Source organism: Moschus berezovskii, chromosome 3, assembly GCF_049115385.1.
Source record: "Moschus berezovskii isolate FMDL1 chromosome 3, NW_MosBer_1.0, whole genome shotgun sequence".
NCBI classification, from domain to species: Eukaryota; Metazoa; Chordata; class Mammalia; order Artiodactyla; family Moschidae; genus Moschus; species Moschus berezovskii.
Window position 1 is genome coordinate 96918201 of NC_142462.1, and position 25096 is coordinate 96943296.

Here is a 25096-nt window from a genome sequence, read left to right on the forward strand (position 1 = left end):
GGGAAGATATATGAAATTGAAACAATTTTTTAATATGTAGTAATCATATAAAGCTGGAATGGCAAGATATTTTTAAAGTACAACATAAATACCTTATGACTGGCTTCAGAAAAACATTTAATTACTTTGATATCTAATGCCTTCAGCTGGCAGGGGTTTCAGGTTTGTTTTTTTTTTTTTTCAATCTCTTCTGCTTAACAGTTAGTACTAAATTCTACCAAGTCACCAAATACTGTTTCTGAAGCAAGGGCATTGATGAACTTAGGTTTATAAAGTCTTAATTTCCCCTATAAAACCATACCTACACTCATACTGACTCAGTCCAATTTCATGTCACTGAATCAACATTTCCTAAGTGGTGACAATGTGTCAGGCACTTTGCTAAGAGTTGGGGACACAAAGTGAACCGAAGACCTTGCTCTCAAACAGCTCATACCACCTGAGAGAGACAGGACACACAGAAACCTAGAGGGCTAAAGCTGTGCAAAGGGAGGGAAAGAAAAGGAGGTTGTAAACTCTGTTATCTGGGGGACAAGGTTGGGGAGGAGGGAAAAACAGGACAGAGACAAAGGGCCTGTGGTCTGAATGATCTGTGGGTTGAGTAAGGAGAAAAGGGAGAGGAAAATACATTTCAGAAAAATAAAAGATAAAAAGCAAACAAGTATAAATTCGCATGACCCTTTGAGGGAAATATAAGAATTTTTATACTTCAGGAACGTTAAATATAAGGGTGAAGGGAGCACAAGTTGTGCCAATCAGACCAGCAGAGACCAGATGGCCGAATGCAGTTTGTGCCAAGCCAGGAATCTGAGCTCTGCCGGAGGGTCAGGATGATGGCTGGGTAACCTCGTTGCTGAAACACTGAGAAGCAAGTTAGACAAAGAACTGATGGTGACAATCAGCCAGAACAGAAATTGGGATCAGCTTTCAGAGAGCACAGGAGACCAGGCAAAAAGCACTAAGGCCTTGATCTAGGGCAAGCATCATGGGCTAGACAGAGAGGCAGAAGGGAGACAATATACACATCGTGATGAGCTCTAGGACGTGTAAAGGCATGGAAAACATGACGATTCAGTTTTTACTGAGGTATCTGGATTCCACCAGCCACCGATAATTAAAGAATACAGTTTCATTCTTTTACAAGTGGCTGACCAGTTTTCCCAGCACCACTTGTTAAAGATACTGTCTTTTCTCCATTTTATATTCTTGCCTCCTTTGTCAAAGATGAGGTGTCCATAGGTGCGTGGATTTATCTCTGGGCTTTCTATTTTGTTCCATTGATCTATATTTCTGTCTTTATGCCAGTACCATACTGTCTTGATGACTGTGGCTTTGTAGTAGAGCCTGAAGTCCGGTAGGTTAATTCCCCCAGTTCCATTCTTCTTCCTCAAGATTGCTTTGGCTATTCGAGGTTTTTTATATTTCCATACAAATTGTGAGATTATTTGTTCTAGTTCTGTGAAAAATATCCTTGGTAGCTTGATAGGGATTGCATTGAATGTATAAATTACTTTGGGTAGTATACTCATTTTTACAATATTTATTCTTCCAACCCATGAGCATGGTATATTTCTCCATCTATTAGTGTCCTCTTTGATTGCTTTCAGTAGTGTTTTATAGTTTTCTATGTACAAGTCTTTTGTTTCTTTAGGTAGATATATTCCTAAGTATTTAATTCTTTTCATTGCAACAGTGAATGGAATAGTAAAAGAATGAAACTAGAACACTTCCTAACACCATACACCAAAATAAACTCAAAATGGATTAGAGAGCTAAATGTAAGACCAGAAACTATAAAACTCCTAGAGGAGAACGTGGGCAAAACACTCTCCGACATAAATCACAGCAGGATCCTCCATGACCCACCTCCCAGAATATTGGAAATAAAAGAAAAAATAAACAAATGGGACCTAATTAAAATCAAAAGCTTCTGCACAGCAAAGGAAACTATAAGTAAGGTGAAAAGACAGCCTTCAGAATGGGAGAAAATAATAGCAAATGAAGCAACTGATAAAGGATTAATCTCCAAAATATACAAGCAGCTCCTGCAGCCCAATTCCAGAAAAATAAATGACCCAATCAAAAAATGGGCCAAAGAACTAAACAGACATTTCTCCAAAGAAGACATACAGATGGCTAACAAACACATGAAAAAATGCTCAACATCCCTCATAATCAGAGAGATGCAAATCAAAACCACAATGAGGTACCATTTCACACCAGTCAGAATGGCTGCTATCCAAAAGTCTACATGAAGTAAATGCTGGAGAGGATGTGGAGAGAAAGGAACCCTCTTACACTGTTGGTGGGAATGCAAACTAGTACAGCCACTATGCAGAACAGTGTGGAGATTCCTCAAAAAACTGGAAATAGAACTGCCATATGATCCAGCAATCGCACTCCTGGGCATACACACCGAGGAAACCAGAATTGAAAGAGACACATGTACGCCAATGTTCATTGCAGCACTGTTTATAATAGCCAGGACATGGAAGCAACCTAGATGTCCATCTGCAGACGAATGGATAAGAAAGCTTTGGTACATATACACAATGGAGTATTATTCAGCCATTAAAAAGAATACATTTGAATCAGTTCTAATGAGGTGGATGAAACTGGAGCCTATTATACAGAGTGAAGTAAGCCAGAAAGAAAAACACCAATACAGCATACTAACGCATATATATGGAATTTAGAAAGATGCAAATGATAACCCTGTATACGAGACAGCAAAAGAGACACACATGTATAGATCAGTCTTTGGGACTCTGTGGGAGAGGGTGAGGGTGGGATGATTTGGGAGAATGGCATTGAAACACGTATGTTGTCATATGTGAAATGAATCACTAGTTCAGGGTCAATACATGTTACAGGATGCTCGGGGCTGGCATGCGGGGATGACCCAGAGGGAGGATAAAGGGAGGAGGGAGTTGGGAGGGGGGTTCAGGAGGGGGAACTTATGTAGACCCGGGGAGAATTCATGTCAATGTATGGCAAAACCAACCAATATAATATTGTAAAATAAAAAAAAAAAAATCACATTGTGACAACAAAAAAAAAAGAATACAGGCAGAACAACATGTGGAGGTCAGGGATTGCAGATGGTGGTGGGCAGATGGGGGGGGCATGGTCATTGATTATTAGTTTAGTTTTGATAATAGCCAGCTTTGAAAACCAAATTAAACAGTACCAGAGGATGGAACAAAACTCTCTGAAATACTTACATTTACTAGGTGGGCAGAAGAATGGGATCCAGGGGAAGGCGGGTAGTGTCACAGAAAAAGATGGGAAAAAAATTATGACACATTAGCAGTCAGGAGAGAGAGAGAATCAAGTACCACAAGGACTGGCAGGGGTTTGTCTCCACCACCGTCCAGTCACCCATGGCAGAGGAGACAGGCAGAGAGAAGGAAGTGATCTGCAGGAGACGACAACTTGTAACCAAGTTAAGACAGCAAATATAAACCGTCCTTCTAGAAAACGTGGGTGAAAAGGAAAGTGAGAGGGAGACAAAAAGCTGAAACTGGGAAATGACATGTAGGCAGTGAGGGAGACCAATCAGGATACAAGGGCGGTGTGAGGTCTGGACAACAGAGAATGGTGAAGTGCGTCCCTTGTGAGACTAGTATATGGAAGCCTGCCATGCGCTCTCCCATCCTCGCCCAGGGTGGGGGTTGGGGGTGGATGTAAGCTGCTCTGAGGCAAGCAACTGAGGCTTTCCATCTAATAGTCCTCTGCAGGCAGCCCAGAACCAAAGGAGTGGACTGGAAAACAAATTATTTAGCCCCATTGAGCCACAGGATAAGTGTGGTCTCAGTGGACAGTTTGATGGCAGCTTCATGAGACTCATGAGCTCCTCTTACACATCTCACTGACACCCTTAATTTGACAAATTCTGAATGGCATTCATGACTTTTCCCATTATTTGCTCACCCTTCTGCTTCACTGAGTATCAATACCTCCCCCTCTCTTCTGGAGAGACCTGGAAACCATTCTTAACTCCATCATCTCCTCCATGTTTATTTCCCAACATACGCCTTCTCACTGAACCCTGCTGATCCTTCAGTTCAGTTCAGTTCAGTCACTCAGTCGTGTCCAACTCTTTGCGACCCCATGAATCACAGCAACGCCAGGCCTCCCTGTCCATCACCAACTCCCGGAGTTCACTCAAACTCATGTACATCGAGTTGGTGATGCCATCCAGTCGTCTCATTCTCTGTCGTCCCCATCTCCTCTCAACCCAATCCCTCCCAGCATCAGAGTATTTTCCAGTGAGCCAACTCGTCGCATGAGGTGGCCAAAGTACTGCAGTTTCAGCTTTAGCATCAGTCCTTCCAATGAATACCCAGGATTGATCTCCTTTAGAATGGACTGGTTGGATCTCCTTGCAGTCCAAGGGACTCTCAAGAGTCTTCTCCAGCACCACAGTTCAAAAGCATCAATTCTTTGGCGATCAGCTTTCTTCACAGTCCAACTCTCACATCCATACATGACCATGGGAAAAACCATAGCCTAGACTAGATGAACCTTGGTTGGCAAAGTAATGTCTCTGCTTTTTAGTATACTATCTAGGTTGGTCATAACTTTCCTTCTAAGGAGTAAGCATCTTTTAATTTCATGGCTGCAATCAGCATCTGCAGTGATTTTGGAGCCCCAAAAAATAAAGTCTGACACTGTTTCCACTGTTTTTCCATCTATTTCCCATGAAGTGATGGGACCAGGTGCCATGATCTTTGTTTCCTGAATGTTGAGCTTCAAGCCAACCTTTTCACTCTCCTTTCACTTTCATCAAGAGGCTTTTGAGTTCCTCTTCACTTTCTGCCATAAGGGTAGTGTCATCTGCATGTCTGAGGTTATTGATATTTCTCCCGGCAATCTTGATTCCAGCTTGTGCTTCTTCCAGCCCAGCGTTCCTCATGATGTACTCTGCATATATGTTAAATAAGCAAGGTGACAATATACAGCCTTGACATACTCCTTTTCCTATTTGGAACCAGTCTGTTGGCCAAAGTATTACCCACCCCCAAATCCCTCTAAAATCCCTCCTCACCTCTTCCTGCCCTTCACTGAGACTAAGTGTAGCTGCCTCTTAATTGGCCTTCCTGCCTTGGAAATTTTCCCGACAGCCACTCTACTCTGATTTTCCCCGTTGTGCTCTTCACTGATATTAAAAAAAGAAAACACTATTTTTAGTCTGATTATTTAAATTCTTCTCTAGCTTAAAAATTCTTCTCTGATTTTTCCAGAAAATGTCATCAGCAAGGCCTCTGAGGTCCTACACTTCAACTGGTCCCAAACTACCTACCACTCTGGCTTCATTGCAAATGGCTGTCACTCAGTCTGCACACCCTGTCTCCACCATCGTTCCTTCAAACTCTTCACATTATTCATCTCACAACCCCCAAGTTACCTCTAAGCAGTTCTCCAGATCGCCACAATGCCGTGAATCATCCATAAACTATGTTGTTTGTATGCAATCCTAGCACCCTTTCTTTTTCCTTCAAAGTAGCTTTGTAACTGTAATATTTAATTGTAAATTTTATTACATATACTCACATGAGGCTAAGTTCCATGAAACCAAATAGTTTCACTCACCATTGTATTTGTGGCACTTAGTCCTGGGTTGGCCAAAAAGTTAATTCAGGTTTTCCCATAAAAATCTTACTTTTTGGCCAACCTAATACAAAGGCAGTGGCCACAGGACTGGAAAAGGTCAGTCTTCATTCCAATCCCAAAGAAAGGCATTGCCAAAGAATGCTCAAACTACCGCACAATTGCACTCATCTCAAATGCTAGTAAAGTCATGCTGAAAATTCTCCAAGCCAGGCTTCAGCAATATGTGAATTGTGAACTCCCAGATGTTCAAGCAGGTTTTAGAAAAGGCAGAGGAACCAGAGATCAAATTGCCAACATCCGCTGGATCATGGAGAAATCAAGAGAGTTCCAGAAAAACATCTATTTCTGCTTCATTGACTATGCCAAAGCCTTTGACTGTGTGGATCACAATAAACTGTAGAAAATTCTGAAAGAGATGGGCATACCAGACCACCTGACCTGCCTCTTGAGAAGCAACAGTCAGAACTGTACATGGAACAACAGACTGGTTCCAAATAGGAAAAGGAGTACGTCAAAGCTGTATATTGTCACCTTGCTTATTTAACTTATATGCAGAGTACATCATGAGGAACGCTGAGCTGGAAGAAGCACAAGCTGTAATCAAGATTGCTGGGAGAAATATCAATAACCTCAGATATGCAGATGACACTACCCTTATGGCAGAAAGTGAAGAGGAACTCAAAAGCCTCTTGATGAAAGTGAAAGAGGAGAGTGAAAAGGTTGGCTTGAAGCTCAACATTCAGAAAACAAAGATCATGGCATCTGGTCCCATCACTTCATGGGAAATGGAAAAACAGTGGAAACAGTGTCAGACTTTATTTTTTGGGGCTCCAAAATCACTGCAGATGCTGATTGCAGCCATGAAATTAAAAGACGCTTACTCCTTGGAAGGAAAGTTATGACCAACCTTGATAGCATATTAAAAAGCGGAGATATTACTTTGCCAAACAAGGTCCGTCTAGTCAAGGCAATGGTTTTTCCCGTGGTCATGTATGGATGTGAGAGTTGGACTGTGAGGAAAGCTGATCGCCAAAGAATTGATGCTTTTGAACTGTGGTGTTGGAGAAGACTCTTGAGAGTCCCTTGGACTGCAAGGAGATCCAACCAGTCCATTCTAAAGGAGATCAATCCTGGGTATTCATTGGAAGGACTGATGCTAAAGCTGAAACTGCAATACTTTGGCCACCTCATGCGACGAGTTGACTCCCTGGAAAAGACTCTGATGCTGGGAAAGGTTGGGGGCGGGAGGAGAAGGGGATGACAGAATCAGATGGCTGGATGGCATCACCGACTCTGTGGACATGAGTTTGAGTGAACTCCAGGAGTCGGTGATGGACAGGGAGGCCTGGCGTGCTGTGATTCATGGGGTTGCAGAGAGTCGGACACGACTGAGCGACTGAACTGAACTGAACTGAATACCAAGGCAAGCACTGAGAGAGTATCCCCTGAATAAGAGAATGAGGGGGGAATAAACAGTTTGGACGGTTAAACTAATAATTCAATCTGTCTGTGCCATGCAACTGTATAATTTAAATAATTAACCAGTATGGTTTACTGAGTTTCAGTTATGTTTACAGAAGAACGAAGTTTAGGAAATGGACCCTGTCCATATGATGGGAGAAGGAAAGACATCTCAGGGAAAGGGCCACAATAAGTGATGTCACAGAGACGTGACAATAAGTTGTCACAGTAAGATGTCACAATGTCACAGAGACCCAATTCAGTGAGAAAAATAAGATGTATGCTGTCTAAAAACCATACTATTGCCTAATTCTCAACCTGTGCTGTGGTTGCAGAAATAACAGTCTTAAATTTTTCAGATGTTGTAAGTTATGAAACTGTAACCATGATGGTTTTGGTCTCACTGGGTTGCAACTGTCTTGATACCTGTGTCCTTTCATAATGACACTTATCAAGTTAAAGGCAGGTAAAGTGTGACCCCGTGCCGAGGCTAGTCCCAGATGCTCGTCTCTGTGTCTAGGGTGCCTTCCTCTCTAATGAAATTCTGTTCCGTAGAACATGTAACCGGGGGCCATCCTGGCACAGAAGTGGCTTCAGGAATTTAGTTTACCAACACACCCACTGATAAGCAGATTTTGTCTCCTCAGAGCTCTTTGTATATTATCTCCTTTCATCTTCATCATCCTTGTGCCTTATTTCATTATCAGTCTCTTTGACAGATCAAGTGGGTAGGCAGAGAAGTGACTAGCCAAAGAATAGAGACTGAATCCCCAACTTTGGAGTTTAAAAGCAACATCCCTTTGCTTTTTCTTCTTTCCCACTCTTCCACCCCACTGTACCCCTCCTCCTCCTACCAAGGGTTCACCCCGAGAGCCATATAGTGTGCTGGGTGCTGGCCAACACTTATTAATTACCAACCACTGATCTTCCGAAAAAGCCACTGAACACACCAGTTCAGCATGGCGGGGCGGGGGTAGAGGAGTGACGGTCCTGACATCAAAAAACTAACAAAGTACGCATGCTACCTTTCTCCACATCTTAGGGACTTGTACACAGGTCCTCTGATTACCACCAACTGCCACCCTTCCCATCCAGCTACTAAGTTTAAAGACCAAAGAAGTTACTATCTTCAAGTCATGGTGAACCAACATCACAATTGAAATGTGGTGACTGCAACAAGCAGCTATCTCTGCAAAGGCTAAGTCTGCTCAGCTGTCCAAATAAAACTTCAAATACACTTTACAAAAATACTTATTGTTCACATATTGCTTTTGATCTGAAACATGCATTGCTTCTTGATTCAAAAGGATTGTATAATGATGAGAAAAACATTATCTGCTTGCCAAATCATTGTGGCTATCTATGAGATGGTTCCTGGGAAGGCTGCCAACATGTGTTCAGCCAGGAAAACACTAAGAAAGAACAAGAGCCCCACTTACAAGAGATGCCTTTTTCTCCTTAATAATGACAAAGAAAACACTGTCTAGTAATTTCAATAACCAATGTGGCCCGTGGATAAACACTTTCTTAAACTATTTTTCAGGTGTTATCAAATTCATAATCAATTTTTTTGTAACAGGGATGGATTTAATTTTACTAGATATCAAATAATTCCCAGTTTTCCAGCATTAATATCATTATTTTTTATCAGGTCACTTCTCACGCCTAGAGCTAGTTGACAGATTACTCCCTGTTGGCACCATATAATTGAAGGCTTACCATCCATCCAAGTCTCCCTCAACCTTTCTTTCCAGCATTCTCTTCCACTGCTCCCAAGAACATACTTTCTGTTCCAGTAAAGAAAAATACTTAACCTCTAACAGTCTCCACCCCAACAGCACATCCATTTGTTCCATAAATATTTAACAAAGCTTTCTCCATGCTGGGCAATGTGCTCAGTGCTGGGGATTTACTGGTGAGCAAAATGGTATAGGTTTGCTGCCTTCACAGAACTTATAGTGGAAGAAACAAACTATAGAAACCAAAATGACTGTGGGTTGATGAATGTTACTGAGAACTGAGCATTTTTGGCATGATGAGAATTTGTAGCAAGGCTGTGAATCTATTGGAGGAAGTCACAGAGCTTCCCTGAGGAGGTGAATGAGGGATCAAGACCAAGAAGAATTAGTTGAGACATGAGGGGAGATCAAGAGACAGTGGGGTGAGTGGGACACAGCTGGTCTCAGTGGGCTCTGGTGAAGGGAATGAACCTACAGTGATGAGAGAAAAGGGACTGGCTTCATAAGTCCTCAAAAGGTGTCTGGTCTTTATCCCCCGAGCATGGAATGCCATCCAAATGCTCAAGTCAGGGAGTCACATGAGAAAGACTGCATTTGAAAACAGCTGAAATTTATTCTAGAGGCTTTATATATATTAACCTTGAAACATAAAGAAAGTGGTGGTATCTATTTTAAAGGTAAGACACTAAAGCACAGAGAGGTAGACACTTGTCTGAGGTCACACAGCCAAACTGCAGAGGAGTGAAAATTTAAGCCTAGACCATGCAATCAAATGTGATGATCTATTAACTTATGGCTCATTAAGCTGAAGGGGAGAAAGTAAGGAGCGGACAGAATGAAGAGAATCAGGCAGAATACACTCTTGTCATTCTTCCCTCCTCTGTGATGCTGTCTACAGTTTATGCCACATGTTCTTTCTGGGCCTTCTCGCTGCTGCTGCTAAGTCGCTTCAGTAGTGTCCGACTCGGTGTGACCCCATAGATGGCAGCCCACCAGGCTCCCCTGCCCCTGGGATTCTCCAGGCAAGAACACTGGAGTGGGTTGTCATTTCCTTCTCCAATGCATGAAAGTGAAAAGTGAAAGTGAAGTCGTGTCTGACTCTTTGCGACCCCTTCGAGACCTACCAGCCTCCTCTGCCCATGGGATTTTCCAGACAAGAGTACTGGAGTGGCTGGGCCTTCTTAGCACTGTCCATTCTCTCTGAAGGTAGGAAACATACCTGTCCTCCGGTGAGCAAATTCAGTACAGCATCATTATATCTCTCTCCTGCTTAGACTAAGAACTTCTTTAGAACCGCACCTTTAAAAATCCTCTGTGTGGTATGGTATCATTTGATAGGCAAATTTTGAAGAAAATAATGAGGTCCCTGTAGTCCTAATGGATTTTCCAAAGTTATTAAATCCAAATGGTGGTGTTTTGACCAGTGTGGGATGAAGTTTTCACTGATTCAATGTAAAGAAATGAACACTGAAAGAAATTTTAATAAAGCTAAATTTATTCCATATATTATTTGTAGAAATCGTAGATACAAGTCATTTCTCTGTAATACAATGCTGTTAACAGTAGGTGGTGGGTTAGTTTTGTTTGTTTTGTAGTGGTTCATGACCTTTCTTGGCAAAAAATAATTGACCTTGGTGGTTTTTCCTTTCTTCTTTTCTGATCCATTAATTTTCAAGGTTTAGAAATCACTGCTTTAACCAATCCCATTCCCTTCACAAATGTTAAGAAATTGTAACTTAAAACTGACATCAAATTTAAAATATATACATATAGGTAAGTGATATGCTAGACCTTTATAAACTAGGAAGCAGATGCTCTCAAAAGATCCTGCCTTATAACTTATCTAAATTCTTTATATCAACTCTAAAGCCCTTAAGGCAGATCTAAACCCCTTAAACTACCAAAGGCTTCTCACTTTGTCTGCAGTAGGAATTGAGATGACTTTACATTCAGATGAACTTAAATGTGATTTGAAAAGTATAAAAAAACTTTTTTTTGGAAAAAATATGTATGCTATTCCCATCATCAATATTACAAATTTTTATAAAGTTTTTTTCTTCTAATATCAGCTAATAGCAGATCCTTTAGTATTCCTTTATAAGTATTTTCCAGCTCAGTGATTAGTTTAAATCTCCCTAGGCTGATGAAGAAAATCTCCTTAACCCTGTAACTACAGAGCAGAAAAGGAAGTCTACCAAGTCACTCAATCCAAGCACAAATAAAAACAGAGAAACATGATGACTGACTACTAGCTGGGCTTCTGATCTGTACAGACTGAAAATCTTAAGGGCAAAAAAGGTCAATTTCTATATGCATATACACAGTGAAAGAAAGGCATCACCCTCCCACTTTCCAACCCATTCCCTCACTCTTCCCTTGTATCATTCAATGTTTCACAGCATTATAGAAAATTAAAGAAAACTTTGAAAGCTCCTTAAAGAAGGTTGAGCACTGAAAGCTGACACTTTTGAATTGTAGAGCTAGAGAAAACTCTTGAGAGTCCCTTGGACAACAAGGAGATCCAATCACTCAATCCTAAAGGATATCAGTCCTGAATATTCATTGGAAGGACTAATTCTGAAGCTCCAATACTTTGGCCACCTAATGCAAAGAACTGACTCGCTGGAAAAGACCCTGATGTTGGGAAAGATTGAAAGCAGGAGGAGAAGAGGATGACAGAAGAAGAGATGGTTAGATGGCATCACCGACTCGATGGACATGTGTTTGAGCAAACTCCAGGAGATAAGGAAAGACAGGGAAGCCTGGAGTGCTGCAGTCCATGGGGTCACAATGGGTTGGACCTGACTGAGCAACTCAACAACAACAGTAAGTTCACAGGTTGAGCTGCTTTATTCTGCCTATATTACGGAGAGGTTTGCTTGTTTGGGGATTTTTTTTTTCCCCTTATTATAATGATATAGAAAATAAATTTTTAAAATGTGTAATGCTTCACAGTCTTAGTATCTAATATTCAGTAAATCCTTAAAATCATTTATTTTCATTGTATGGAAGAAAATGTGGTTTCCAGGTTTGCGATATTCCAATTTTGCGGAGTGCTTCTTATCTCACCCTCACGTCTGCTGCACTGCTCTTGGCCATGAAAGAATGTACCAAAACCCAGAAGGAAATCAGACCTGAGTGTCCACGGTGTGACACAAGCTGACAGACTCAGTCGTCCTGGGTCAGCTTCCTCACTGGTGGAATAGGAACAAACATCACTTTTTGTCACACAGTTTTTTGAGTATTTAATGAAATAATACAGTAAAATATGATCTTAATCAGTTATGCAAACTGTGAATCTGTGGACCTATGCCAGCACCCGAATCGTTACCTGTTCCTCAAGAAGTAGAGAGTTTGTCTTTAGAAACTTGCAGCGATGAGAAATTGCCCTGACATTCCTGTATCCTATTTTATACCAACATCAAGTTACGAAAATGTGCAAACATACAGAAAAACTGAAGAAAGTCTGTAGCGGTTTGAAAATTACTGATTTAACCAATCCTATTATCAAATGTGAAGAAACCATAAGTTAAAATCAACAGCAAACAATCTCTTTTGTTCTGAAATTTACTTCCTGCCCTGTTTTCACAAATAATATTTTTAAAATTAATTTATATTTTATTGAAGGATAATTGCTTTACAGAATTTTGCTGTTTTCTGTCAAATCTCAAGAATCAGTTTTTCTTTCACATAACTGTCTTCTCCATTGACTCAAATTATTTTCATTATATATTTCACAGTTAGTAATACATGATCTTATGTTTTAACAAAATAATCCACAATGGATTGAAAATAATATGAGTCCTTTGCTGAAGATACATCATCAAGAAAGTTTTCTGAGAAGATGTTGCCAAAGAAATTGGGAGAAGATATTTCTAAGAATCAAATTATATTTTCCACAAGACTATCAGTGCACTGGATAATAAGCTACTGCCCTTTCAGACGGCAGCTAAGAAAACATGAATCTTGAGGACTGAAAGTCATTTACTCTTGATGAGCCAAGAGACTACAAGCAGACGAAGTTCCAAAACTAAGAAAGAATTTCTGGCAAGTAAATCAATCTTAAAAGCGAACATTCTTTAAGTCAAAGAAAAATGAACTCCACACCTTTTGAACCATATCTCCCTGGCAGGTAACGACTGTTAATAAAAACGTGTTGGATGAGTTTTGCAGTTTGTACTGTGTAATTATTTGTTTTTCCACCAGATGGCAACTATGGGTGGAATAACGATATATATTTTTTTAATCTCAGAATGTTATTTTCAGGATTGCGCAAGACTTCAAAGGTATAAATCCAATCACCCTTTCAGAGCTTGAATTTTCTCACCACCGTGGCCACCATCATTAAAACGACATCCAAACCACCAAACTCCTTTAGGGAAGAGAAACCCTCAGTTCATGGGGGGACAACAAACTGTGTGTGCATGCTTGCTAAGCCAATTCAGTTGTGTCACTCTGTGAGACCCCATGGTCTTTAGCCCGCCAGGCTCCTCTGTCCATGGAATTCTCCAGGCAAGAATACGGAGTGGGTTGCCATTTCCTCCTCCAGGGGATCTTCCCAACCCAGGGATCAAACCCATGTCTCGTGTCTCCTGCATTGGCAGGCAGGTGCTTTACCACTAGTACCACCTGGGAAGCTCACCTGTCTATGAACAGGACCAACTACCGGAAAGTCCTTTGTTTCCACAGGTAGCTGTCACTTTCTTACCTACTTCTTACCTCTGTGATAGCAGAGACGATCTAAATTCTCCCCAAGGCCACTCTTCAGGATTTAACAGCAGCTAGTAGGCTGCAGGCCATGGGGTCGCTAAGAGTCGGACACGACTGAGTGTCTTCACTTTCACTTTTCACTTTCATGCATTGGAGAAGGAAATGGCAACCCACTCCAGTGTTCTTGCCTGGAGAATCCCAGGGACAGGGGAGCTTGGTGGGCTGCCGTCTATGGGGTCGCACAGAGTCAGACACGACTGAAGCGACTTAGCAGCATCAGCAGCACTGTCTTCAGCCTTCCAGGTTAAACACTCAGGTGACAGGGGCTCTCCTGGCACACACTCCACTTTTACTCTGTTCTAGCATGGGACCCTTGTTCCTTTCAGCCCTCTGCCCAAGAATTCATCTTCTTGACAAAACCTCGTCTATTTAAAACTGCCAACTCTGCCTCTGACAATTCCATCCTGTTTTGTTTTCCTACACAGCACTTACAACTATTCAATGAATTATATTTATTATAATTTCTTTTCAGTAGAAAGAAAGCTCTGAGGGCACTGGGTTTACTCGCCCCTGTGCTTCCAGGGCAAATCAATATTTAATGAGTGCATGCATGAAATGCTTCACCAATGAATATGCCATATGAGTAAAATCTATTAATGTGAAAAGGACAGCAATTCTAGTTACAGAAGCAATGCTTCTATTAACGCAGCGTGTTGTGTGTTAGTCATTCAGTCCTTTCCGACTCTTTGCAAACCAGTGGACTGAAGCCCCATCAGGCTTCTCTGTCCAAGGAATTCTCCAGGCAAGAGTACTTCAGTGGGTAGCCATTCCCTTCCTGACCCAGGGATTGCACCCTGGTCTCCTGCATTGCAGGGACATTCTTTACTGTCTGAGTCACCAGGGAGGTCCATTAAAGCACCAGGAAAGGCCAAACACCTTGAGATGAACTGCTCAGATGCTCAATGACTCAACTTGCACTTACTTTCAGCTACAATTCTGAAGACACTGACTCTCCCTCCAGTGTTTGTGAAGCTGGTTTTGTGGTCCCAAACCTAAGAATTTATGTTTCTCTTCTCAATTCCATGTATAGCCCACTGTTTTCGTATGTTATTTTCAGAACTTTAGTGAATGAAAGAAAGTGAAAAGTGAGTTCCTCCGTCTGTCCATGGAATTTTCCAGGCAAGTTTACTGGAGTGGGTTGCCATTTCCTTCTCCAGGGGGATCTTCCCAACCCAGGGATTAATCCCTGGTCTTCCACATTGCAGGCAGACACTTTTACCGTCTGAGCCACCAGGCAAGTCCAGGATTTAGTGAATAGGTGGTGTGAAACACTATCCTTTCCAGTGTGGGCTGCCTAGTTCAGTGCATGGACTGCCCAAGCTGTTTCAGCTTCTCAGTTTTTTCCTAACCTTCTATTGTGAAATTCATGAGCTATCTACTATCTATTCATTTCCTTACAACTCTCTTGGCAATGTGATAGTGGTGGTAAAGAAACCAGAACTGGAAGAGGAAAGGAGCAAGCATTAATGCACAAGCTATGCATAAAATCTGAGAGCAGTGGCACCTGAAATGCACCTAAATGTGTGTCTTGGAAAATTTAACAACTCTTATTTGTGCAGGGTTTTAAATTTTACAATTATTTTCATTTACGTTATTTCTATCTGATTACAACTGTGTGATGCATCCGTTTCCGAGAATGAACTGACCCTCTGAGACAGGAGAGGTTCTTAAACTTGAATGTCCATCAGAATCAAATAGAAGACTTGCTAAAATAGATTCTGGGTCCCCCAGAGTTTAGGTCTGCAGTGGGGCCTGAGACTGTGTAGTTCCAACAACAATATGAGTTCAGGTAAAACTCATGCTGCTGGTCTGAGGACCACTGTTCCGAAATGTTCTGCCCTGGGGCAAGGATATGAGTGTGCAGGTCATCAGATGGAAAAGCATGATGTTCTTTTCAACAGGGCAAGTGTGCTTTCGAGGCCTGAACTTCTAAAACAAACTGATGTTATTAGGATAATTATAAAAAATTTCTTTTTTGCCCCCTTCCAACTTCAGAGGAAAGGAAGGGTATGGAAAACCCCTCTGACTAAAGTTTTTACATGAGGGAATGACTAGTTTTCAGCATCAGTACCTCTAATTGGGAGTGGCCATTGATAGAGCTTAATTTTCCTTTTTCACTCAATCCTTCCCACACCCTCGTCTACCCACACACCTCTTTCCTAATTACACTGAGATCTCATGAGTTACTACTTTAACCCCCTTCTGTTAGCACTTTCAGAGCCTATAGTTAGTATTTTTCTTCTAAGGCCCAATCCTTTAAATCCTCAACATTAGACTCACCGGACTGATGCTAAAGCTGAAACTCCAATACTTTGGCCACCTCATGCGACAAGTTGACTCACTGGAAAAGAGTCTGCTGCTGGGAGGGATTGGGGGCAGGGGGAGACGGGGACGACAGAGAATGAGATGGCTGGATGGCATCACCGACTTAATGGACATGAGTTTGAGTGAACTCTGGGAGTTGGTGTTGGACAGGGAGGCCTGGCATGCTGTGATTCAGGGGGTCACAAAGAGTCAGACACAACTGAGCGACTGAACTGAAACATGTTCTCCCATAGAAGGCAATGTCACCCCACTCCAGTACTCTTGTCTGGAAAATCCCATGGATAGAGGAGCCTAGTAGACTGCAGTGCATGGAGTCACTAGGAGTTGGACACGACTGAGCGACTTCACTTTCACGCATTGGAGAAGGAAATGGCAACCCACTCCAGTGTTCTTGCCTGGAGAATCCCAGGAACGTGAGAGCCTGGTGGGCTGCAGTCTGTGGGACTGCAGAGTCGGACACGACTGAAGCGACTTAGCAGCAGCAGCAAACATGTTCTCCATTACTTAAAAACTAGCTTTTCAAGCTACCTGTAGTGTAGTGGTAAAGATCAGGAGCTGTGGAACCAGACTGAGTTCAAATACAGGCTCTGCCACATACTGTTTAACTTTCGGCAAGTTACTTAGCCTGGCTGGGCCTCAGTCTCCTCATCTAAAGAATGGGGGTATTGATAACACCTTCCTCAGAATTACTGTTAGGATTAGTGGGGTCCTACCTGTGAAGCTTATATAATGGTAATTGTACTGTAGCTCTTGTTATCACTACCACCCTCATCATCATTTTGACAATCATCAGCTTTACTCAGGCTGCCTTGCATTTTTTTAGAGAAAAAGTCCTATTATTACAACTTTGCAAATGGAGATATGGGTTCAAATTAGTAACATTAAATTTCATTTAATAGTAAATTACAATTAATGTGAAAGTAAACAACAGGTGAATTATCTCATGAATAAATTACTACAATTAAGCACTTAGCATATATCATGTCTTTTGCTGTATTTTACCTTAATTAGCACAGACCTATACTTTCAGCCATGTAGCAAAGCACCTGTAAGTTCTTTGGGTTCCTCAAATTGAGCATACTAAAAATTGGAACTCGCCTTCTACCCTAAACTTGCTTCGTCTAACTGTATTTTCTATCTCAGTGAATGATATCATCACCTCCTATCGGCCCAGGTCAGAAACCAAGGAGTTATCCTTAACTCTTCACTTCTCCTCAACTGCTTCTAGCCCACCCCCTTTCTCTTCTGCATTCAATCTGTGTTGCTAAACTGTAAATGAAAATTACGGGTAAAGGTAAGTTTTGAAATCACTGCTACTTTGGTCAGTCAGCAATGAAGTAGAAAATTCCCATCAGCAAATAAAATCAAAGAATATTATCTGGGACATGACCCACCTTTGATTCATCTCACCCAATTCACTTACTGTTTTTGTTCATATATTCACCTTATCAACTCCTGGGTTATTGTAACCACCTCCAAAATTCCCATTCTTCATTTTCCTTAACCAAAATTCTACATGACACTCAAACTTCTTTAAAATACACTGTTGTTCACTGTTTCGTCCATGACAATGCCCTTTTCCCCATTGAGCAGTTCCATTTCAAATGTTATTTCCTTATTTAAGAGTTCCTTGCTTCTCTAGCTGAAATCCACTCCTCCATACTCCCATAAATCTTTATCAATTTCTCTCCATGAAATGTAACCCTTTATAACTTGATATTTTAGATGTTTATCTACGTATTTTCAGGAAAATGACAATAAGTAAATCTGAAGCAATCAGAGGATGAAATTGGGAACCCAACTAACATAAAGGCCTTTTGGAACAGCCTTATTTTTGGCAGTGGTTCTCAAACTTGTCTGCACATTGGAAACACCTGGGTACCCAGTACCTGGGCCCTATCCCAGAGGTCTTGGGTACAGTCAGGGTACTGAGCATTTTAAAAACTCTCCAGGAGGTTCTGATGTGTACCCAAGGCTAAGAAGTACTGGTCTATGGAGGAAAAGAAATAGCTGAGATTAATGTAAGTATTTTTAAACAGAAGTAAAGATCTGGTGGATATCAATAGAGACAACCCAGGGTAGGCAAATGATACTATAGAAAAAAAGTGTGGAAAACAAGGAATTTGGTAGCACTTGGTACACAGAATAAGACTGAAATGTCTTACAACTGGTTCTAGGCTGAAGCTGGAGAAGATGGGATGGGAAAGGATGGTTAGGGGCAACTCTGCTTGGGATGAGAACAAAGAGCAAATGGTAGGAAGTGAGGTCAATAGGATTCAGAGAAGGAATGCTGAAGAAGTCGCCGTTAAGTTGGGAAGTTTTTAGAACTGACAGAACTTATGCGGCAGCAATGAAAGTGAAAGTGCCAGTCACTCAGTCTTATCTGACTCTTTGTGACCTCATGGACTGTAGCTGGCCAGGCTCCTCTATGGAATTCTCCAGGCAAGAATACTGGAGTGGGTAGCCAATGCCTTCTCCAGTGGATATTCCCAATCCAGGGATAGAACCTGGGTCTCCTGAATTGCAGGCAGATTCTTTACCGTCTGAGCCACCAAAGCAGCAGTAATAGTGCTGCTGAATTAGGAGATAAATGTTACTGATGTAGGAACATTCCCAAATCAGCTACCCTGGTCAACAATGAGGAGAAAAGTTCCTACCAGCAGCTGAAATCAAAGAAAACATTTTAGAGGCCTGACAAAAATGACAGCATAATTGTAAAGACAGATGTTATAAGCTGTGGTGTCGCTATTAAAAAAAAAAAAAAGGACATTTTGGTTGTGAGGTTATGATGATATTTGAGCTTAGTATATACATTAAGGAGATCAAACCAGTCAATTCTAAAGACAATCAGTCCTGAATATTCATTGAAAACTGATGCTGAAGCTCCAATATTTTGGCTACCTGATGCGAAGAGCTGACTCATTAGAAAAGACCCTGATGCTGGGAAAGATTGAAGGTGGGAGGAGAAGGGGATGACGGAGGATGAGATGGTTGGATGGCATCACTGACTCAATGGACACTGGGTATGAGCAAGCTCTGGGAGATGGTGAAGAACAGGGAAGGCTGGTGTGCCTCAGTCCATTGGGTCACAAAGAGTTGGACATGATTGAGCAACTAAACAACAACAAAAAATATGCGCTGAAGTACTATAAAGTACAAATGTTGTAGAGTGGAAAGTGTACATACAACTCTAACACCCGTGCCCAGGGACCAGATCACGTCTCTAACTTAAAAGTACACTACTCAACCCCTCTTCTCCCCTCAAAATTCTTACAGTTTAGAAAACTAGGTATGCATATTTCTGTATTAATAATTATAATAACCCATAATCCTTAGTTTTCATTACTAAGCACTAAACATTAAAAAAAAAAGAAGTACAAAAACAAAAACAAACTCTAAACTATAGAAACTACTGCTCACGGTAAATGATGAAGCAGGAACATGAAGCTGCCATTAAATGGACTTCACAGTATCAATGTGTGAAGGCTTCCTCTTTAATGCTTCTTCAAACTCTCAGCCTTTCTCCCACTTGTTCATGCGAGCTGCTTAAAAAACCACTGAGTTGTGTGATAGGAGAAAACACTTTAATGTATATACTATGCTTAAATACCATCAGAAATGCCAAATCCTGGTTCATTAAATCCTTTGAAATGCAAAATATTATGGCTGACCCACATCTCTCTATAGGATGACTAGAGTAAATCTATAGCCACGAAACAGGGATACATACTATAAACATACTGTGCCTTTTAATAATGAGGCAACACTTATGATTTACTGTATAGGTAAACTCACCTGTACTTCACTCAATCAGTAGTCAAGTGCTTTAGAATCATTTTCATGTCAGTAAACATTAAGTCCAATTCATCCCCGCAATAAACAAACAAGTGTCATTTTTATAAGGAGTGTCAAACCCCTACCTAGTGAGGTGAACATGGGGAATCAATTACCAGAGAAATGCAAAAATATATACAAAGGAGACGTGCAAGGGAAATTCATATGATACAGGTATTAGGGGCAAAATAATTCATATCATGGTCCCATGCCATTATGGTAAAATACATTTGCATCACTAGGTATAAGAGAAAATGGTGTAGCCCAAAGAATAGGTACAAAAAACTATTACAATGAATAATACCTGACATTTGACACAGCAGTGCTGTTTCCAGGTTCTGGTTATTAAACTCAGAGTAAAAGTGGTTTATTGATCTGTTTACAGCATTCTTAAGACAAGGATTAAAGCTGTTGTTTTGTTCTGACATATGAAACAGCTAGGCAAAGAACTCAGGCTGCTGCCTGCCACCTGGTAGGCACTAAAGCAATCATAGCTCCCGAGTTCCCTAATGGGACCTTTTCCTTCTCTGTTTCAAACAGACTCTAACTATCCTCTAATGAACATCTGTTGAAAATTCTCAAATCGAGATCATAAGCACACTGTGTTCAATGTTTGATGTCCACATTAACAAAGAAATACTTGATTATAAAAGCATATTCATGCCAATTTCTCACACATGAAGGTAAGTCAGATCTAAGATGGACAATAATGAATAAAGTGGAGGCAAGGGAGAGAAAGGAGAAAATGTGTGTAGTGGAAAGAGGGACAGGACAATTGTCAGTATCAGTGTGAAGAGCAAACAACAAATTCCTCAAGTGTTAGGTCTAACATGGAACACACACTCCACATGAATTTGCCAAGAGTACACAGAACGATAATAACCTGAGAACCCCGGGTCTGGGGACTGCCAGCACCTGGTCATCTGCTTAGTTTTTTTCTGTGTCTCAGTTCTCCCTGGTCTTAGAGGAGCGTACTTCTTCCTTTAAATGGTCTTCCTTGGCACTGCAGTTAGAATCAACTACTGCCTTCCGTCCTCGCTGTGCATTCCGATATTGAGAGCACACAGCAGCTCACAAAATTCCTCTTAATAGAGCTCTCTCTAGGGTTGTACAAGAATTCAAATCCCTGTGTCAGCCTTGGAGAGTTCAAGACTCTTAAGTAAAATTATCCATGCTAAATTGTGATACTGAATCCTGCCTGGGCTAAAAATTAAATATTTGTTTTATCAAAGTGATCTAGGATAAAAATTTTCAGGATTAAGTTCCCATTATTTTGTGTGATTTAGATAAACAGTCCAGTTTTACAGATTAACACATAATAATTACATTATTTTAAAAAATAATTATTATTCATTTACTCAAATATTTGAGTCAGGCATTGTGCTGGATCCTGGGAATACAGAGTGAACAAAACTAACAATCCCAGCAAGTCATAATAACTTCTACATTCTAGTACTTATCTACAAAATAATGACATAGTTACACTGTTTTATTTAATTGCAAAAAATTAACTAGGGAGTGGGGTAGGGCATAAGTGAAACAAATACACTGTGACTAAGCACAGGAATTCTTTATTTAAGTCTTTCTATACATTATGAACATGTAACAATTATGATTAGCAATACTCGGTGCTGAAACATCTGCTATTCCCTTAAAGAGTGCTGGTATTTTAACTCTAAAATTCCTATCACTGTATATACACAGATCACATAAAATGTACTGATGGTTTGAACAGAATTATGTGTCAAAACAGTACAATTCCATACAGCAAAATTTTCACACCAAGAATGAAGAGAACACAGAACAATGACTTTCAAGTTAGCATACTGTACTAAAAATATCAAAAGATAAATTTTATTCTCCCTAGCTTATAAAAGTTCATTTATGTTTTTCAAATTTCATTGATAGTTTCTGTATTATAAGGAACATGTAAATATATTAACAATTTTCCTACCAAAATAAAGCCCAGTATATATGCAAAAAAATTCAGGAATAAATTTTGTCCTTGGTTGGGAATTCCCTGGCAGTCCAGAGGTTAGGACTTAGTACTTTCACTGTGGTGGGCCAAGTTCAATCTCTGGTCAGGGAAATAAGATCTTGCAAGCCACATGGGGTGACCAAAAAGTAAAATACAAATTCATGTGCACATAGAAATAAACATAAATACTCACAGGAGCAACACACACTGACAAAAAAAAATTACATTTAGTAAAGGTGAGAAACAGGAAAAACCAAAAAACCCTGCTAGGGCTTTTTCTTTTTTCTGAGACTTGACAAATGCAGAAAATTACCAAAGTGACAACAACAACAACAACAAAGACACGAAAATCACACTTTGGACAAACTGCTTGTCAGTATTTAGGACCTGATTTCACAAACAGGTTTAATTCACTTCCTCGAAGGCCATGCTGTCAAGGTGGAGGATGGATGTCCGCTGCTACTGAATTAGATCTGCCGATGTCCTGAGAAGGAAGGGGCTCCTCCTCCTCCACGTGTGTCACTTTATCTGACCTTCCTGAAGGAGGAAGTTCATTATTTGTGCCCTCTTCACTGGATGACAGGATATCAGCCAATTCGTTGGACATTAGGACTTGCAAGGACTCTGTTCCATCTTCAACATCCACCTGAATCCCCAAAGCTTTAAGAATATCACATTTGCACATGGGGCACGTCCCATGGGCTAAGATCCAGGGATCAATGCAGTTCTTGTGGAAAAAATGTTTACAGGTCAGAATACGAATTGTATCGTTAGGCTTATAGAGTTCAAAGCAAACTACGCAGCTATCTCCATTGCCGCTCACTTGCTCGTCCCCCTCTTTCAGGACCCGAACCTGAAGCTGGCCAAAGGCTTTCTTGAGATCATTTGTTAACCGCTGCCACCTCCGGTTCTGAATCCTTGCTACCCAAATTCTTCGAATATGATAAAAGATGAAATACATTAACGTAGCGGTTGTGACGATCACAAAAGAGACAAAATAGTGATTCATCCAGATGATGTGTCTTCTTCCCACCTCGATCATGACGGTCACGTGAACGCCCTTCTGAATTAAATGCAAAATCTCCATGCCTTTTAAGTTACCAATCATCACCACAACGATGTCTTCGAATACCTGATGAGACATGGGAAAGACCTGATTGCCAGTTCCTGGGAAGTTATAGACGATCACTCCACTGGCTCCATTCTCCACCGCCACCTTGATCTTCTGGGTGAAGGTACAGCCTCCCCGTTCGACAAGGGCGAGCCATGTCTGCGAGTTCTTCAATTTCCTGAAACTGGTATTGGGGCTGCAGGCATTCTGTGTTTTTCCCTCTGGAGGCACGATGACTCCCGCCACTCTCTTCAAAGTGGAGCTTCTTCCAAACACGCCAGTCTCCCCCAACTCTGACAACATGCGATTCCCAACATGAAACGATATGTTCATGTAAGCAGTCCAAACAGCGCTGGTTCTGCAACAGTGCTGGCTAAGCAGCCAAAGGAAGCTGAATTTCATGAGCCAGGAAGAGGCAGCATTGTTTCTCTGAGTGCCAACCTTGAGTAGATGCATCTCTCTCTCTAAGTGACTGAAGAACCAACCCAACAAAAGGATGTGGCTTCCACATCTGTTGACGATCAATGTAAACTATTGAAATGAAAAATACTTTCCGGGTGAAAACAAATTCCACTGTCTTCCAGCATGTTTTTGTTAAGAAATTCTTAAAGAAGTCTTATGAGATTCGGATTTTTTTTTTAAAGAGAGAGAAAGAGGAAAACTTCAGATTGAAAAAAAAAAAAAAAGTCCCAGTCTCACTACTGTAACTCTAGATACTGTTTACTGTTGGGTGATATGATTATGACATAAAAGACAACACAGCCAATTAGGTAAGAGCTTAGAGCATGCTGTATATTTATTGGTTGAATGCTTTGAATGTTGCTATGGGTAATTTCAGTGTTACAGGACAGATTCAGCCCTTGAGTTACATGCTATGTTATCAGGTATCACATTAAACTAAAAAATAGAAAAATTATATAATGCATGTATTTTAAAACCTGAATACATATGCAAGAAAAGCCATACAATTAACACTTTCCTTCACAATCAGTGAAGTAAATATCTGCTAAAAAATGCCAAGTTTTAACCATGAATGTTAATTAAAAATTAGCACTATGACCAGATATGGGGTAGAAGTGGTGAATAACACTGCTTTTAACTCACGTTTTCACCGTACTATATACTTTTTTAATCTAGCATGTAAAATGTTGAACTTTATTTAACAAAGCTTGCTCAGAAGTTTGCTGGATCCGTTTGGTTTTAATTTGTAAAAGCAGGGGAACCCATTCAATTTCTACAGCCTCACTACCCTCAGTTTGGGGAGCACTGAAAACAGAAAAGACCAATGTCATTTGTCTGCAGACCTTGACATCTGTTAGTTGCTTAACAATATTTTGAGGAAAGAGGAGAACAAGTGTAGGGGAAAAGATTAAATGTAGCAAGACTGGTTCAGCACAGTTTACTCTGAACAGAAATGGAGCTATAGGTTCTAGAAAGATAAACTTTGAGGTCCTCACTTAAACTTAACCACTGACATCAGTGACCGGTAAAGGTCGTCGAATCTTTTAACAAAATGTTTGCCTAAATCAGCAAACATCCTTGGTGGAAGACCCCACATACACCGTTAGTTCCGCCTATATTTTCGCTACACTTAGGCCAAGAGCACAATATAACTTCAAAGCCAAAAGAATGACACGTGAACTAACAGGCATGGGCACTCCCTGGCAGTGCCATACACTTTCTTGGGAGAATTGCTCAGTGGTTCTTATTCACCAGCTAGGAAGCCAAAGCCAAGAATTTTGACCTTGTACATAAATGTCTCTGACCTCTATGCACAGGGTATTAAGAGATTCTTCAGGTTCCGTTTTGCCAGAACTACAGAAGCTAGTGTATTCTTATGAAATATCAATTAGCAACGTGACAACGTGAAGTAGGAAAGACAAAGGATAAAAGATTTTATGGGCCCATCAAAAAGTAGCATTAAAAGAAAAACACTGATGTGACACCTTCAGCTCACAGTGGTTTATGTTCTTTCCCAAAGGCTGTTAATTTGATTTCCACACACCCACTCTTCAAAACAGACTGTGAGGTACACAATGTGTTCACTCTCAAAGTGCCACTTGAGTTGGACATCAATATTTTTGCATATTATCCAGAGATTTTCATCAAAGCAACAAAACCCAAATCTTTAGGCCTCTTATTGTTACACAGGTATCTACCAGAAAAAAAAAAGGTAAGAGATACAATTTTGAAAAGCAACTGAATAAAATTTTGCTTCTGCTGTAGGTCTGTATTTTCAAAATGTCCCAAATAAAGACATAC

At 40.7% G+C, this 25096-nt stretch overlaps 2 protein-coding genes across 5 annotated transcripts in view; both read right to left on the reverse strand.

The window, feature by feature from the left end:
* The window catches only part of CADPS2 (calcium dependent secretion activator 2), a 593849-nt gene that overhangs the window by 391506 nt on the left and 177247 nt on the right, over positions 1-25096 (reverse strand). The window lies entirely within an intron of this gene.
* RNF133 (ring finger protein 133) lies at positions 22149-23345 on the reverse strand. The gene has a single exon (XM_055421184.2). It carries the CDS (start codon positions 23288-23290, stop codon positions 22157-22159), a length of 1134 nt encoding a protein of 377 aa, XP_055277159.1. The 5' UTR covers positions 23291-23345; the 3' UTR covers positions 22149-22156.